Raw genomic sequence first — 12,099 nt, 5'->3', positions numbered from 1 at the left:
ACCCCATTAATGTAGAGCAATCAAACTCCATCCACATAATAACCTTATAAAGTGAATTAAAAAGGATGCAGCTCAGTCACATGACTACTGAAAGTCTGCAAGGATCACAGAAACAGTTTGTTCCAAGTCGTAGAGCCAGATCCACTTAAGGTAATTTATCGACTTTTTGTCAAATTAGGTCTTCGATCAACCTCTGCTTGTTCATTAGGATTGATAGCAGTTTCTCTCGTGTCCAGGATTTATCGAGTGTGCCGGTGCTCAATATCTTTAATGGCTTCATACAATCTCAAACACACTGAACACATCGTTTTTGAAACTGTCACCAATGGTCGGGTCACACAAAAGCCAGTTGATCAAGGAACTTATTTGCCACAAAAGCAGCACATCTGTTCAGACACCAAAACGAAGAAGGGAGAGCAGCAGTAAAAGAGTCCAGAACGCAATTCTCTCACCAAGAAGAGGCTCCGTGTGAGGCTCCTTAAAGTAAGAGGGAGAAAACGCAACGCACATGCATCAGCGTTAGCCGGGCCAAGAAATCAGAGACATCCAGCTGAGCGCATGAAGGCCTCTATTCACGCTCATACTTTCAATTCACTAAACACTCATGAAGCTGAAGCAAGATAAACAACATTAACGCACCATAACAGTTTTCATTCTAACATCTTAAATATTTTAAACACACAGAGAGCATAAAAATCACTGCGTGCATTTATGTTTCTGTGATGACTGGAACCTATTGTCATTGGTTAGTAAAGCTAAAATTTATTTGTGGATTGGGGATGGTGTAGTAAATGCAAAAAACCACGCCTATATGGGCTGAAGACATGTCATACCTAATCTACAAATAAAAAAAGTAACTGAAATGTGAAGCAGCTCTAAGATTAAGCAATAAAACGTTTGGATTTTTGATGAGAATCCAGCTTAAAATGCAAAATCCAAAACATTAATTATCCATCCATCGTGACACAACTGTGAATTTAGCCTTTCCATTAAGTAATTAATGTGACATATTGTTATTGTAAACATTTGGTATCCTCTAATAGGATCTGCAGGGCCATCAGTCTGTGGCTGTAGCTGGTTTGTTTACAATGAGTGAGCCATCTGCCTGCAGCAGGTTTTTAATTGGTCCAATCGGTGTAAAGGATCATTTAATGGGGATGCTGGGCAGCAAAGTGTTAACGCTCTGCTAGTTTTAATGACCTCAGAGTCAGCTTTTAGTTAAAACAGTGAAAAACTGTTATTTTCTGTCTAAATTAGTTTGAAGCTGAACGATTATCCCTACCAACTATTTTTAATTACATCAAAAGACTGAATTCTTATTTCTTCACTTATCAGGCGGACTATTTAAGCATTCACTGCCTTTTGTATTAAATGCTCATAAAATTGATCTGAACATTTTCCTCAAACAGTTTGGTTGCTCATATCGAACCGTCGTCCCCTCGGCACAGCGATCAATTTCTGAGCGTGATGTTTAGGTGCTTTCTATAGGCGAGTCATCTGTTTGGTGTGTAATGGGGTTTTAATGGGAATCCATAAATTCACTTGGTTAACAAACCGCCTCCTGGGGAGCAGCCGGGGTTAACTGTCAACTCTTCTAAATCATCCAATCCGTCAGTTGATCAGCCGGTAATGAGCAGGTGAATCAAAGAAAGCGAGGATTTTAAAGAGCTGATTGGAAAACAGTCACCTGTTTGTTTTTGTCTCTGCAGGCTCAGCATAATTAAAATATATTTTATTCAAAATTGACATTTCAAGAATGAGAAACAAAATAATAACCAGAACTCAAAAAGGCTTTGTGTTATAACTACTTTTTAAAAACAACACAGACTCTCTAAAGGCTGATTAACGGCACTAAATTACTACAAATCATGAACAAATAGTCAACTGAAAATCGTGTTTTTTTACCTGGTGGGTTCTAAACAATTTCTGCTCCATTTAAGAGACATTTATTATGGATTTGTCATTTTAAAAAAATTATTAAAATGAAACTAATCATGAGTATCCTGCACAGTGCAGTCTCTAAAAAAATACCAGAGCCCAGAGGCATAAAACTCTGTGCAGACTCACAAATAAAACTTCATGAATGCCCACAGCAGAAAAGCACGAGCTCATATTTTCATCATATTTATAAAGCCATCTGTACGCACTGTGCTCTTTTACATTCTTAGTCATCGTGAAATGTTATGCACATGCACAAGCCTCATTTTGGTTCTGGTCTTTAGCAATAAACTCATCATTAACATATAAAAGTCACTCTTTGCACCTCAAGCTATTAATGAAGCAATTAAAAAATCATTTGAAGAAGAAGAAGTGGAGAAAAGGAGATGTGGATTCGCTGGTCTCACTTCTGCAACTGTGCAGTTCAGAGCAAAGGACTCTGGCAGAGGTTGGTAAGTATGTAAGCTACAACTATGTGTAGTACCCAGAATTCATTAGTGAATAAGAATAAGAATCGTATGATAATAAGAAATGGAAGCACTGTAAAAATCACAGTTTTGCAGTATCAGGCTTGACTTGCTACTTGCTCCAAAATCATGTGTATACATGGTCCGATGTCTTTATGTATATCTTAATTTATCAAAACTAGTGTGTATGAGTATTTATGTTTATAAAAAAAGGTGTGATTGTTTTTTCCATGTTATTTAAATTTGGGGTCCTGTTGTCTGTGTTAGCATCCCTGGATATCAGTTTTGGGAATGTTCCTTTGTAGTTCAATTATAAACATGAAAAATATAACATGTTATAAGAAAACACAAAGGCCTACAGTAGTTAATTATGAAGCATAGAGTTTTACTATAAATAAAGGAAAAATCATCAGTCATTTTCTTTATGGACATTTACCTTAGTTATTAATTTAATTGCAGGTTTAATTTAATATTAGCTGCAGCTTCTATTTGATATATTTTACTGATACGGATGATGGGGAAATATCTGGATATGTATGATAGTTAGTGAGGCATTTTATTCAAATCTGGTGAGTCATCCTCAGCCACGGTGATCTGTTTAATTTGGGTGTGAACATGTTTGCCTGGTGCAGCACTGGAGGGGAGGAAGCTGACCAGCTGACCATCTTCACTCCCACAGCAGGAGCAGGACCGTCTGCCTCTCACTCCCATCACAGACATCACTGTCCTACTGCTCACTTTCTTTTACACCACCAAGAGAAATAAAGAACGATGGGGGTTACCTGTCTGAAAGCCTCGCCGTCACTCTTGCCAGCCTGCTGAGCAATAAGCATCAGCTTCTTGTTCTTCTCGTTCCTCTTATGTACTTTATAGAGGCAGGACAGCAGGCACGCCAGCAGCATGAGGGCAACCAGGCCCAGCAGCGAGAGGATGGCCAGAGTCAGGGGAGGCAGCTTATAAGCTGAGCGAGACAGATGAGGACGGGTAAGAAAAAAAAAACAACCGTGGAGAGAAATAATGAGCCTTCTGTGACAACAGGAATGATGCTTCAAAACCCTGAAAGAAAAGATATCAGCTTTCATCTCTGCCTCCTTTAAATCTCATCATTTTCTGCTGTTAACACGTCAGTCATCCATACAAATGTGCCAGCAACATCATCCGCATAAAACTGATAAGAAATAAATAAGCATTTAACATTGTGAACTATAATACAGAAAAACACAATTGCAGAGCCATGATAAATATCATGCGTTTTCTCCTCAGGAGGAATTAAATGATCAGATGTGGGGATTTAAGAAGGTACTCTTACTCCACTTGCATTTATTATATTTATAAATATTGCTCACAAATGTTGAACTGGATGTATTACAGTAAAATGTCACTAATTTATTTATTATTCATTGGTTTCTGCTCTTCTGATTCCCTTTGTATTACACTTTATATAAAAATAGAAATACATCTCGGGCACGCAGGCACATAAATGTCAGCAGCCTGCAGTGTTGTACATCCTTCAGCATGTTATTGCTTAAATTATTAATATTTATGACTACACTGTGACACAGAAAGACCAGCTTCAGTGTCTGCTCTTTAAAAAAGGGAAAATCAGAAATAAATGTATAACAGCTGTATGTAGCCTCTGGACCTGAAGCGCTAAGCTGCAAAAAATGCAGAAAAAACTGCTTTTTTTTTTTTTTCATTTCCAGCAGGGGGCGACTCCTCTGGCTGAGGAAGTTATGAGGAAGTTATCTCACTGCTCATTTCATCTATGACTCAGCAAACACTTTCCTAATGAGTTTTTGATTTGAAATGCTAGCTTCAAGTCTTATTTAATACAACACGAGGTTCACTTTTGTAATTTACGGTCCCATTAGGTGCAAGAAAGCTGGAAATGATTTCGGGCATCATTTGTCCTTCATTTATCAGTCAGAGGCACTTTCCTCTCTCTGTATTGATTCTGATGCTCCAACTTCTCAGCGTGAGTTTGAATACGATAAAAGTTTGATGTTAATCCCGGTGATCTGTCTCTCTTTGCTTCCAGCCTTTGTGCATTTAGTTCATGTTGTATTACACTGACTATGCTAGCAGCCCTCTCTGTGTCTTTATTTGCATTTTTACAATACAAAAATTATGCTAATTAGTTTATTATGCTTGTTAGCCAACAGCAATACAGCGCATGTTGTTCATTTAAGTGTGTTTTTTCACTTACGGGCTACATCTATGTAGACAGCAGCCACAGGATGCCCAGCCAGGTCTGTCACATTGAAGACACCCGAGTCAGACACTTGGACCTTCTTCATAATGAGATGTGAACCCTCCACGTTCACCCTGCCCTCCAGCAGCGGGTCCATCGGCGTCACCACAACCCCCTCGTCCACGATGGCTCGGCCCCGATTGTCTGATTTGGGCTTGAAGACGACGTTGACGCTGGAGTAGGGCAGGTGGAGCTGCATGTTGAAGTTGTCTCCATAGGCGAGGTGCTTGAAGTACAGGTGATCTGTGGCAGACCAAAAAAAACACACATAGCAACTGTAATAAAGTTCTGTGTGTGTGTTCAGAGAAATTTAAACTTGATTTAAACCTGTTAGAAGACTTATTTTTCTAAATGCAGCAAATGTAAAATCTAAATCTGATGCTGCTCACCACAATAGCTTAAACACAGGATATAAATGGCCCTAAATGTGTCACTACAAACGTAATCATATCATTATCAGCCAGCCTGCATTAGTGGGGGTCTGAGGATGCCCTGCTGTCCTAACCCAAGACAAGAGGTCAGCAAAATAGTTGTCTTTAAAACAGACCATTGTGCTGTACTGGTGAAAATGACATGTAAACATATGGAAATTTTTTATAATAATAAAAAAGGGATATGTTTTCCCAGATTATCTTTAGGCCAGTGAGACCCAGGGTTGTATGTCTTTTGGACTTTTTAAATTCTTATTAAATAATATTCAATTCAATTCAAGTCAATTCAGTTTTATTTATACAGCATGAAATCACAACAACAGGCACCTCAAGGCGCTTTATATTGTACGGTAGACCCTACAATAATACATACAGAGAAAAACCCAACAATCATATGATCCCCTATGAGCAAGCACTTTGGCAACAGTGGGAAGGAAAAACTCCCTTTTAACAGGAAGAAACCTCCAGCAGAACCAGGCTCAGGGAGGGGCGGGACCATCTGCCGCATGGGTTGAGAGAAGGAAGACAGGATAAAAGACATGCAGTGGAAGAGAGCCAGAGATTAATATCTGGTTTTCTGTTTGAGTCTTCATATTTTACGTTATCATCTTTTTGTTGCTTAAATATTCTTAGTTACAGTTACTGCTCGTACGAGAGTGTTAGTTTCCTCGGGTTCTTCCTTTGTTGCCTTCTCATTTGCTGTTGTGTCTGTCGTTTCCTTGTTTAGTTTCTTCCTGTTTTAGCTTGTAGTTAGTATCGTCCGTGTTTTAAGTTTAGTTTTACCTCCCTTGTGTCGTTATCCTGATTAAATTCACCTTTGTTTTGTGCCTCAGCTGTGTCTAATTCCCTGATTAGCCCTCAGTGTCTGTGTTTATATAGCCCCAGTTTTCCTTTGTTTAAGCATCTGTTAATTTTCCCTCTTAGTTTCCTGCAATTGAATGTGTTGGACATCTGTTTTGCATTTTGAGCCTCATTTATGAACTTTGGCATTCCTCCTAACAAAAGGTTTGTTTTCACTTTATTCTTTTGTGTCTGTGAGTCCTGCGTTTCAGTTCCCTTTCACACCATTGACATACAGAAGTGGGCAGGAAGGACCCCACTCTGACTTGGTGGTCCTGGCCTGGCTTATTAGTTGGGAGCATAGAGAAACTATTGAGTATGAAGCAACATATCAATCATTCATTCAATGAGTCTGCTGCACTGAGGCTGGACTGAAACATGGGATGAACTGATGAGAGGTTAATGAGTTTGATTAATGAAATTTGGTGGACATTCATCCTCCCAATGAGATGAATTACTCATCACATCGAAACACAAAACCACCCAGTTATGAAAAAGAACATCTATATTACTAATAATAAATTCTCCCACGAGGCTTAGCCGTATATTGTTATAATACTAGTTAATTAAAATGGTACATAACTACATTACCTGCATGAAAGTATGCAAATGTTGGCATTTAGCTCAAAGACCTCACAGAAGCTCTTGTGTTGCTGTAGAAACTCACCGGTGTTTTAATTTCAATGATATTTAACCTTTTTTTAATATATTTAATAAAGACTTGTGAGATTTTTCTGAGATTAAGGATTTTAAGACAGTGGCACTCAGCCAAAATGACCATTTAGGGAAAATTTAGGAAAACATGAAAAGTACAAAAAGCAAATCACTTATTAAAAACTATGGAGGCTTTAATAAATGAATGGGCACATCGAGCTACTCGGCTACTTAACCTCTTCCTCCCTAGAGACCCTTTTTCTGGTTCCAGGACATATTTGTTAAGAGAAAATTAGAGACTGCCAATCATAACACATTAACTGAGGAGGCCATCTGTTACTACTGTGACTACAGTAAACACAGGATTCAGTGCTTTTTATTTCCACAGGAACAAATTAGAAGAGCTGAAGTTAAGAGTTTATTAAAAACAGGTTTAGTAACACCAGCTGAATGATTGTCTCATGGCTTTTTGTCACTTTTGATTAGGTAGAAAAATATTTCAAAAACTTTATAATCTCTATTTCAAATCACACTCTGAACTAACAATATTTAAAATTAGCCTTACTGTGCATCAAAAGTTTTTTTCTTGCATAGAGCCCAAGGTTACTTATTTTTACCAGACACTTTATTTTATTGACTAAATTATATATTTTTTTCTCCTCAGGCAAAATTTTAAAAGTGTAGCCTTAGGCTTGTGGGGTTAAGAACTACACACACATCAACTCACAGCAGTGGCTCTCAGTCTGTGGGGCAAACCCCAGTTGGGGGGCACAGAGTCACTGCAGGTGGGCCAAGCAGAAAAAATAATACATGAAGTGCAAATAAGTTCAGGGAAAATAAACAAGAGTTTCCCGTTGTGGTAGAATTTAAGTAAAATACAAAGAAAAGAGCCCCTGACTGACAGGAAGTCAGAGGCACATCTGCACACACACAGAATGACGCACTTTAACACTGAGTGATCGATTAAAGCCGAGAGGATGCTGTAAAGCTCTGATCTTCCCTTACCTCTGACATTCAGGCAGGTCCGAATCTTGACTTTGCCCTCGCTGTCTTTTACTGTAAAGCTGCCTTCATCTGTCATCCTGACCGAGTGCAGCACCACACGCTTCTCCGACACGCTGAGGCGTTTCATGTATTCTTCTGCCAACACTCCCGTCTGGTCGTACAGCACCACAGGTGGAGGCTCGGTCGTGTACTGCATCTCTGACTGATTAAGTTGAGACGGACTGGGCCTAAAAATGGTGAAAGATCAGAATAATACAGAACAGATAAAGGAGCACAGTGACTGTGATTAAGGATGTTTCCAGAGATGTTAACCGACCTGTTTCTTCTTCTCTTTATTAATTCATTTCTGGCTTATTTCAACACACAAAAGATGTAACACAGAAGGAGCTGGAGAGCAGCAAACCGTCTGTCTGTGTTTTATTATTATTCCTTTGTGTGTTTCTAGTCGTCCCCTCTCTCTGTCATGTGTGTCTTTCTGGTTTATTTTTGGTAACTGTTTTTCTTTGTATATCTTCTGTGCTTTTACTTAATGTTTCCCTGGATGTTCCCACCTGTTTCCTAATGTGTGATCAGTCCTCAGTGTATACAGCCCTTTGGCCTTTGTCACCCACCCATCTGTTATCTCTAGATTTCTGCTTTGTGTTCCCTTTTTCTAGATTTTATGGCATGTTTGCTCTTGTTTTTAACCATTTCCAGGGTCTTCTCATCACACTGTTCTTGTTTAGGTCAAAACATTCAAACAATCTGTAAAGAAAATGATTCCAGCTTTGGTACTGATTAACTCTGATGACCATACCTGAACTCCAGCGTGATGGGTCCTTTAATGTTGCTAAGATGGATGTAGTAGGTTTCTCCGTATTTGACAATTTGCTCCAAAGCGCAGTCTGATCATCGACACAGAGAACAAAAACAGTCAAAGATGAGAAATTTGTCATGTTGTGGCAAAAGTCACCTCAGTGTAAAAATCTCAGTGACCCCAACCCTCTCATGTCCTCCTTCACTACGTCCATGAATGCTCTCTGTCATCTTCCTCTTTTCCTCCTGCCTGGCAGCTCCATCTTCACCATCATCTGTCCAGCATATCTACTATCTGACCTCTGCACGTGTACAAACCATCTCTTGGTTCTCTGACTTTGTCTCCACCTGCTCAACCTGAGCTGTTCCACTGATCTCCATCTCTGCCACCTCCACCTCAGGCTTCTGTCTTTTTGTCAGCACCACCAACTCCAAACAAAACCCAGTAAACACACCACCTCTCGCTATCATCTTCACTCTTGCTGCTATCCTTTAGTCATAATCACTCCTGACACTCGTCTTCACCCACTCCACCCTGTCAGCGCTCTTCTTCACCTCTCTTCTGCACTATTCTCAACATGGGTCCTATTGCTCAATATATCTTCATGTACATAAAGCACAGTGTGTATCTTATCAAACTTATGTCAAGTAAAGTCACTTTTATTCACAAAGCACATTTTTAAAAACACAAGAGATGCCCCAAAGCGCTTTTGAGTCATCTAACATGACGTGTTGCGTTTCCTTTTAAGATGGTGACTAATTTGTGTTTTCTGGCTTCCTGCAAGTAAAACCTGGTCTTCTTTGTGTGTTTGAGTTGAACAATCTTTGCTGTAAGACACGTGAAATTAAAAAATATCAAGACCAATCATAGAGGACATTTATCATTTCTTTCACGGTTATACTGCCGGCCTGCACAGAATGTCTCTTTCGTTTTTCCTGTTTCCAAACCACATTTACAAAAATATAACTTAAAGCACATGAAGAAGACAGAGGGAGGCTTACCCTTGACGATGAGTTTGAAGTGCCTTTCAATGTTCAGATTGTTGGTGTCCTTGATGATGTACGTGCCCTCGTTCTGCTCCTGCACATCCTCCAGCACCAGGTAGCCCAAAGTGTTGGAATAGGAAATGTTGTGATTCACCACTATCCCCGCTTTGATCAGCGGCATGTCGTAGGACTCGCTGGTCGCAGATTTAAAGATGACCTCGCTGCCATTCCCGCGTGGGACATCGATGTGGACGTCCTCGCCAAAGAAAGCTGTCCTGTGTTCTGTTTTTACTGATAGAAGCAATCAAGATGTTTTTTATTAGATATGCTGAATTACTCTTTTTGTTACTTTTTATACTTGACTTTAACCTGAAAGCACAAACACTCTGTCTTTGTCATGTATATAATATAATAATCCTCAAAGAGCGTTCTCAGGCATGCATTAACATCCAAACAACCATTTTTACCTTTTGCAGATGCTGGCAGGACTGTGGGAAAACAAAAAAGATTAGTTTAAAATGAGTTTATTTTAATGCGCATCTTTTTTTAGTCTGTTGGATTATACAAAAACCTTTAAATCATTTCCTTTGTTCCAAGTGAAAAACCACACAGCTTCCACAGAAAGCATTAAAGCATTTGAAATGTAAATGCTGCCAATAATGACAGCTAACAATAGACTGGATACAAAAACAAAGAGCCAGATTCTTCATTACAGGCGAAATGAAAGGAAATAAGTGGAAATTAACTAGATCACAATGTGTTTTAGCTTCTTTGGTGAGGCTTTCACAGCATCCATGCTAATCACCCAGTTAAAACAAATGTGGTTTTGCAGGAAGTCTGTTTCAACAGTTCATCTATCTAAACTCTCTCCCTAGTGACTGATTATGTTCTTGCTTACCCGTGCAGAACAGGACGCTGAGCACTGCGGCGCCGATTACTTTCATCTTGAACAGTTGATCTGTGCACAAAAGAGAAGAGAAACCCACAGACAATACACAACAAATTAAAAAAGGCTTTTTATAGCAGGATCGTGGCTCCAGGTTTTCAAAAAAAGAAACATTTCCCATAATTTTATTTGACAAGATATATTTGTTAGCTTCTGTGTTTAATTTAGAAACACCTCGCTAAGGTAGAAGCATGCCAACTTCAATTTTTGTCCTCAAGCTGAGGAGAAGCACCCAACCCCGCCCTCTCCCAAATTCTCTACACCGCTGTGCGGCACTGAAGAGCTTTTCACAAATTAGCTCGTTAAATATCTAAGAGTAGACTTCCGCCAACACTCTTTGGCAAGAAAACCTATAGTGCTGTTGCAAAGTCAAATATATTATTAAGTCAAGTTTTATAGATAAAGTGTCTTCAAGACAAAAACGTGATGTTGTGCTGTGTGAGCTGAACAGCGGCTCCTCGTGTCTCCCGTGGTGCTGGGAGATAATCGGCTTTCCACTCACGACACAGGATCACAAACTGCAATGGAGGAAGAGGGGAGGAATCAAGAGGAGAAAAAAGATGAAGAGTAAATGAAGAGAAAGTGGGAGATATTTAAATGCAAGAGTGCACAGCCACTGTTCTGGGATGATGAGCTGGACAGGAGCCAGCTGGCAGGAGGGGACTGACCTTTAGCTGCAACTGCACAGGCTTACACTAAGCAGTAGTAGCATAGTTATTAAGGTGGGATAATTAGATGGAAGATTAAGACAGACATGATGAAACAGCTAGAAACAAAAAGGACTAGAAAGTTTAACAACATACACGAGTTAATGCAAATATCTAATCAACATTTAGGGATGTAGAGACGATCAAGACGACTTACTGAAGCTTAAACTGAGAATCAGAATGAAGAACTCAGACAGTCGGCTCACTTCAGCATTTTGCATAAACAACATGAAACCACGGTTTCCATCGTGTCTGGTATCTGTGGTTCAGGGTGGTGGTGGGGATTATAGTTTCTTATCATCAGCCTCCCTGAGTATTGTTTCCATCTCTTACAACCACAGTGTACCCATCTACCAGCCGGAGAATGCACCATGTCACAAAACGACATCATCTAGAACTACTTTCTTGGACATGACAACCAGCTCACTGTACTTAATTGGCCTCCACAGTCACCAGATCTCAATCTAATACATCACCTTTGGGATGTATTGAAATGGTAGGATCACATCATGGATGTGCGGTCAACAAATCAGGAGCAACTGTGTGATGCTTTCATGCCAATATGGATCAAAATCTCTGAGGAATCTTTCCAGCACTTTGTTGAATGTGTGCTACAAAGAATTAAGGCAGTTGTGAACGTAAAAATGAGTCTCACCTGATACTAGTAAGGTGTGACTAATGATGTGGCCACTGAGGTGTATACCCTGATCTTTGATTATTTGTAGTCCAAATGGACTACAAATGGGCTACAAGTATTACTGGCCAATCACAGTTGAGCAGGCCTCAATTATTGTAAATCAATGCTAAAAAACAGACAGCAGAACTCTCTAGTCAAGTACTCAGAGTAGCCGTCATTAAAGTAGGCCTAAATGCTCATTTCCAGCACCTTATACTCATTTTTTTTTTAATTCTAGTGGAGTCCAAAAACAAGCAACGTCACTTACATTATTCACAGGTCAAAATAATCCTTTATCATCTTATACTGGTGTAGCTCCTCATTTTATTCACTGTCTGAAACCAGCTGCTTCAGCTTCTTTAATTTTGAGGCCAAACTTCATTTAAGCCACCTTTCTTCTAA

At 39.5% G+C, this 12,099-nt stretch overlaps 1 protein-coding gene across 2 annotated transcripts in view; it reads right to left on the bottom strand.

Moving 5' to 3' along the window:
* The window catches only part of LOC135932760 (uncharacterized), a 31,900-nt gene that overhangs the window by 15,323 nt on the left and 4,478 nt on the right, over nt 1-12,099 (bottom strand). The window contains exons 2-9 of one of the 2 annotated variants that reach the window (XR_010573634.1): nt 10,267-10,326; nt 9,836-9,856; nt 9,384-9,659; nt 8,383-8,470; nt 7,587-7,813; nt 4,612-4,899; nt 3,188-3,366; nt 453-477 (exon numbers count right to left, since the gene is read on the bottom strand). Coding sequence is in view for 1 of the 2 variants with exons in the window: in XM_065470373.1 (XP_065326445.1) it covers nt 3,188-3,366; nt 4,612-4,899; nt 7,587-7,813; nt 8,383-8,470; nt 9,384-9,659; nt 9,836-9,856; nt 10,267-10,312 (1,125 nt within the window). In the remaining variant the exon portion in view is untranslated. The remainder of the gene's footprint in view (nt 1-452; nt 478-3,187; nt 3,367-4,611; nt 4,900-7,586; nt 7,814-8,382; nt 8,471-9,383; nt 9,660-9,835; nt 9,857-10,266; nt 10,327-12,099) is intronic. The other variant, XM_065470373.1, reaches the window with a different exon arrangement.

This window comes from Pelmatolapia mariae, linkage group LG22, assembly GCF_036321145.2.
Source record: "Pelmatolapia mariae isolate MD_Pm_ZW linkage group LG22, Pm_UMD_F_2, whole genome shotgun sequence".
Classification (NCBI taxonomy): Eukaryota; Metazoa; Chordata; class Actinopteri; order Cichliformes; family Cichlidae; genus Pelmatolapia; species Pelmatolapia mariae.
Note: the sequence above shows the minus strand (reverse complement) of the source record. Positions and strands in the feature narration are given on the sequence as shown.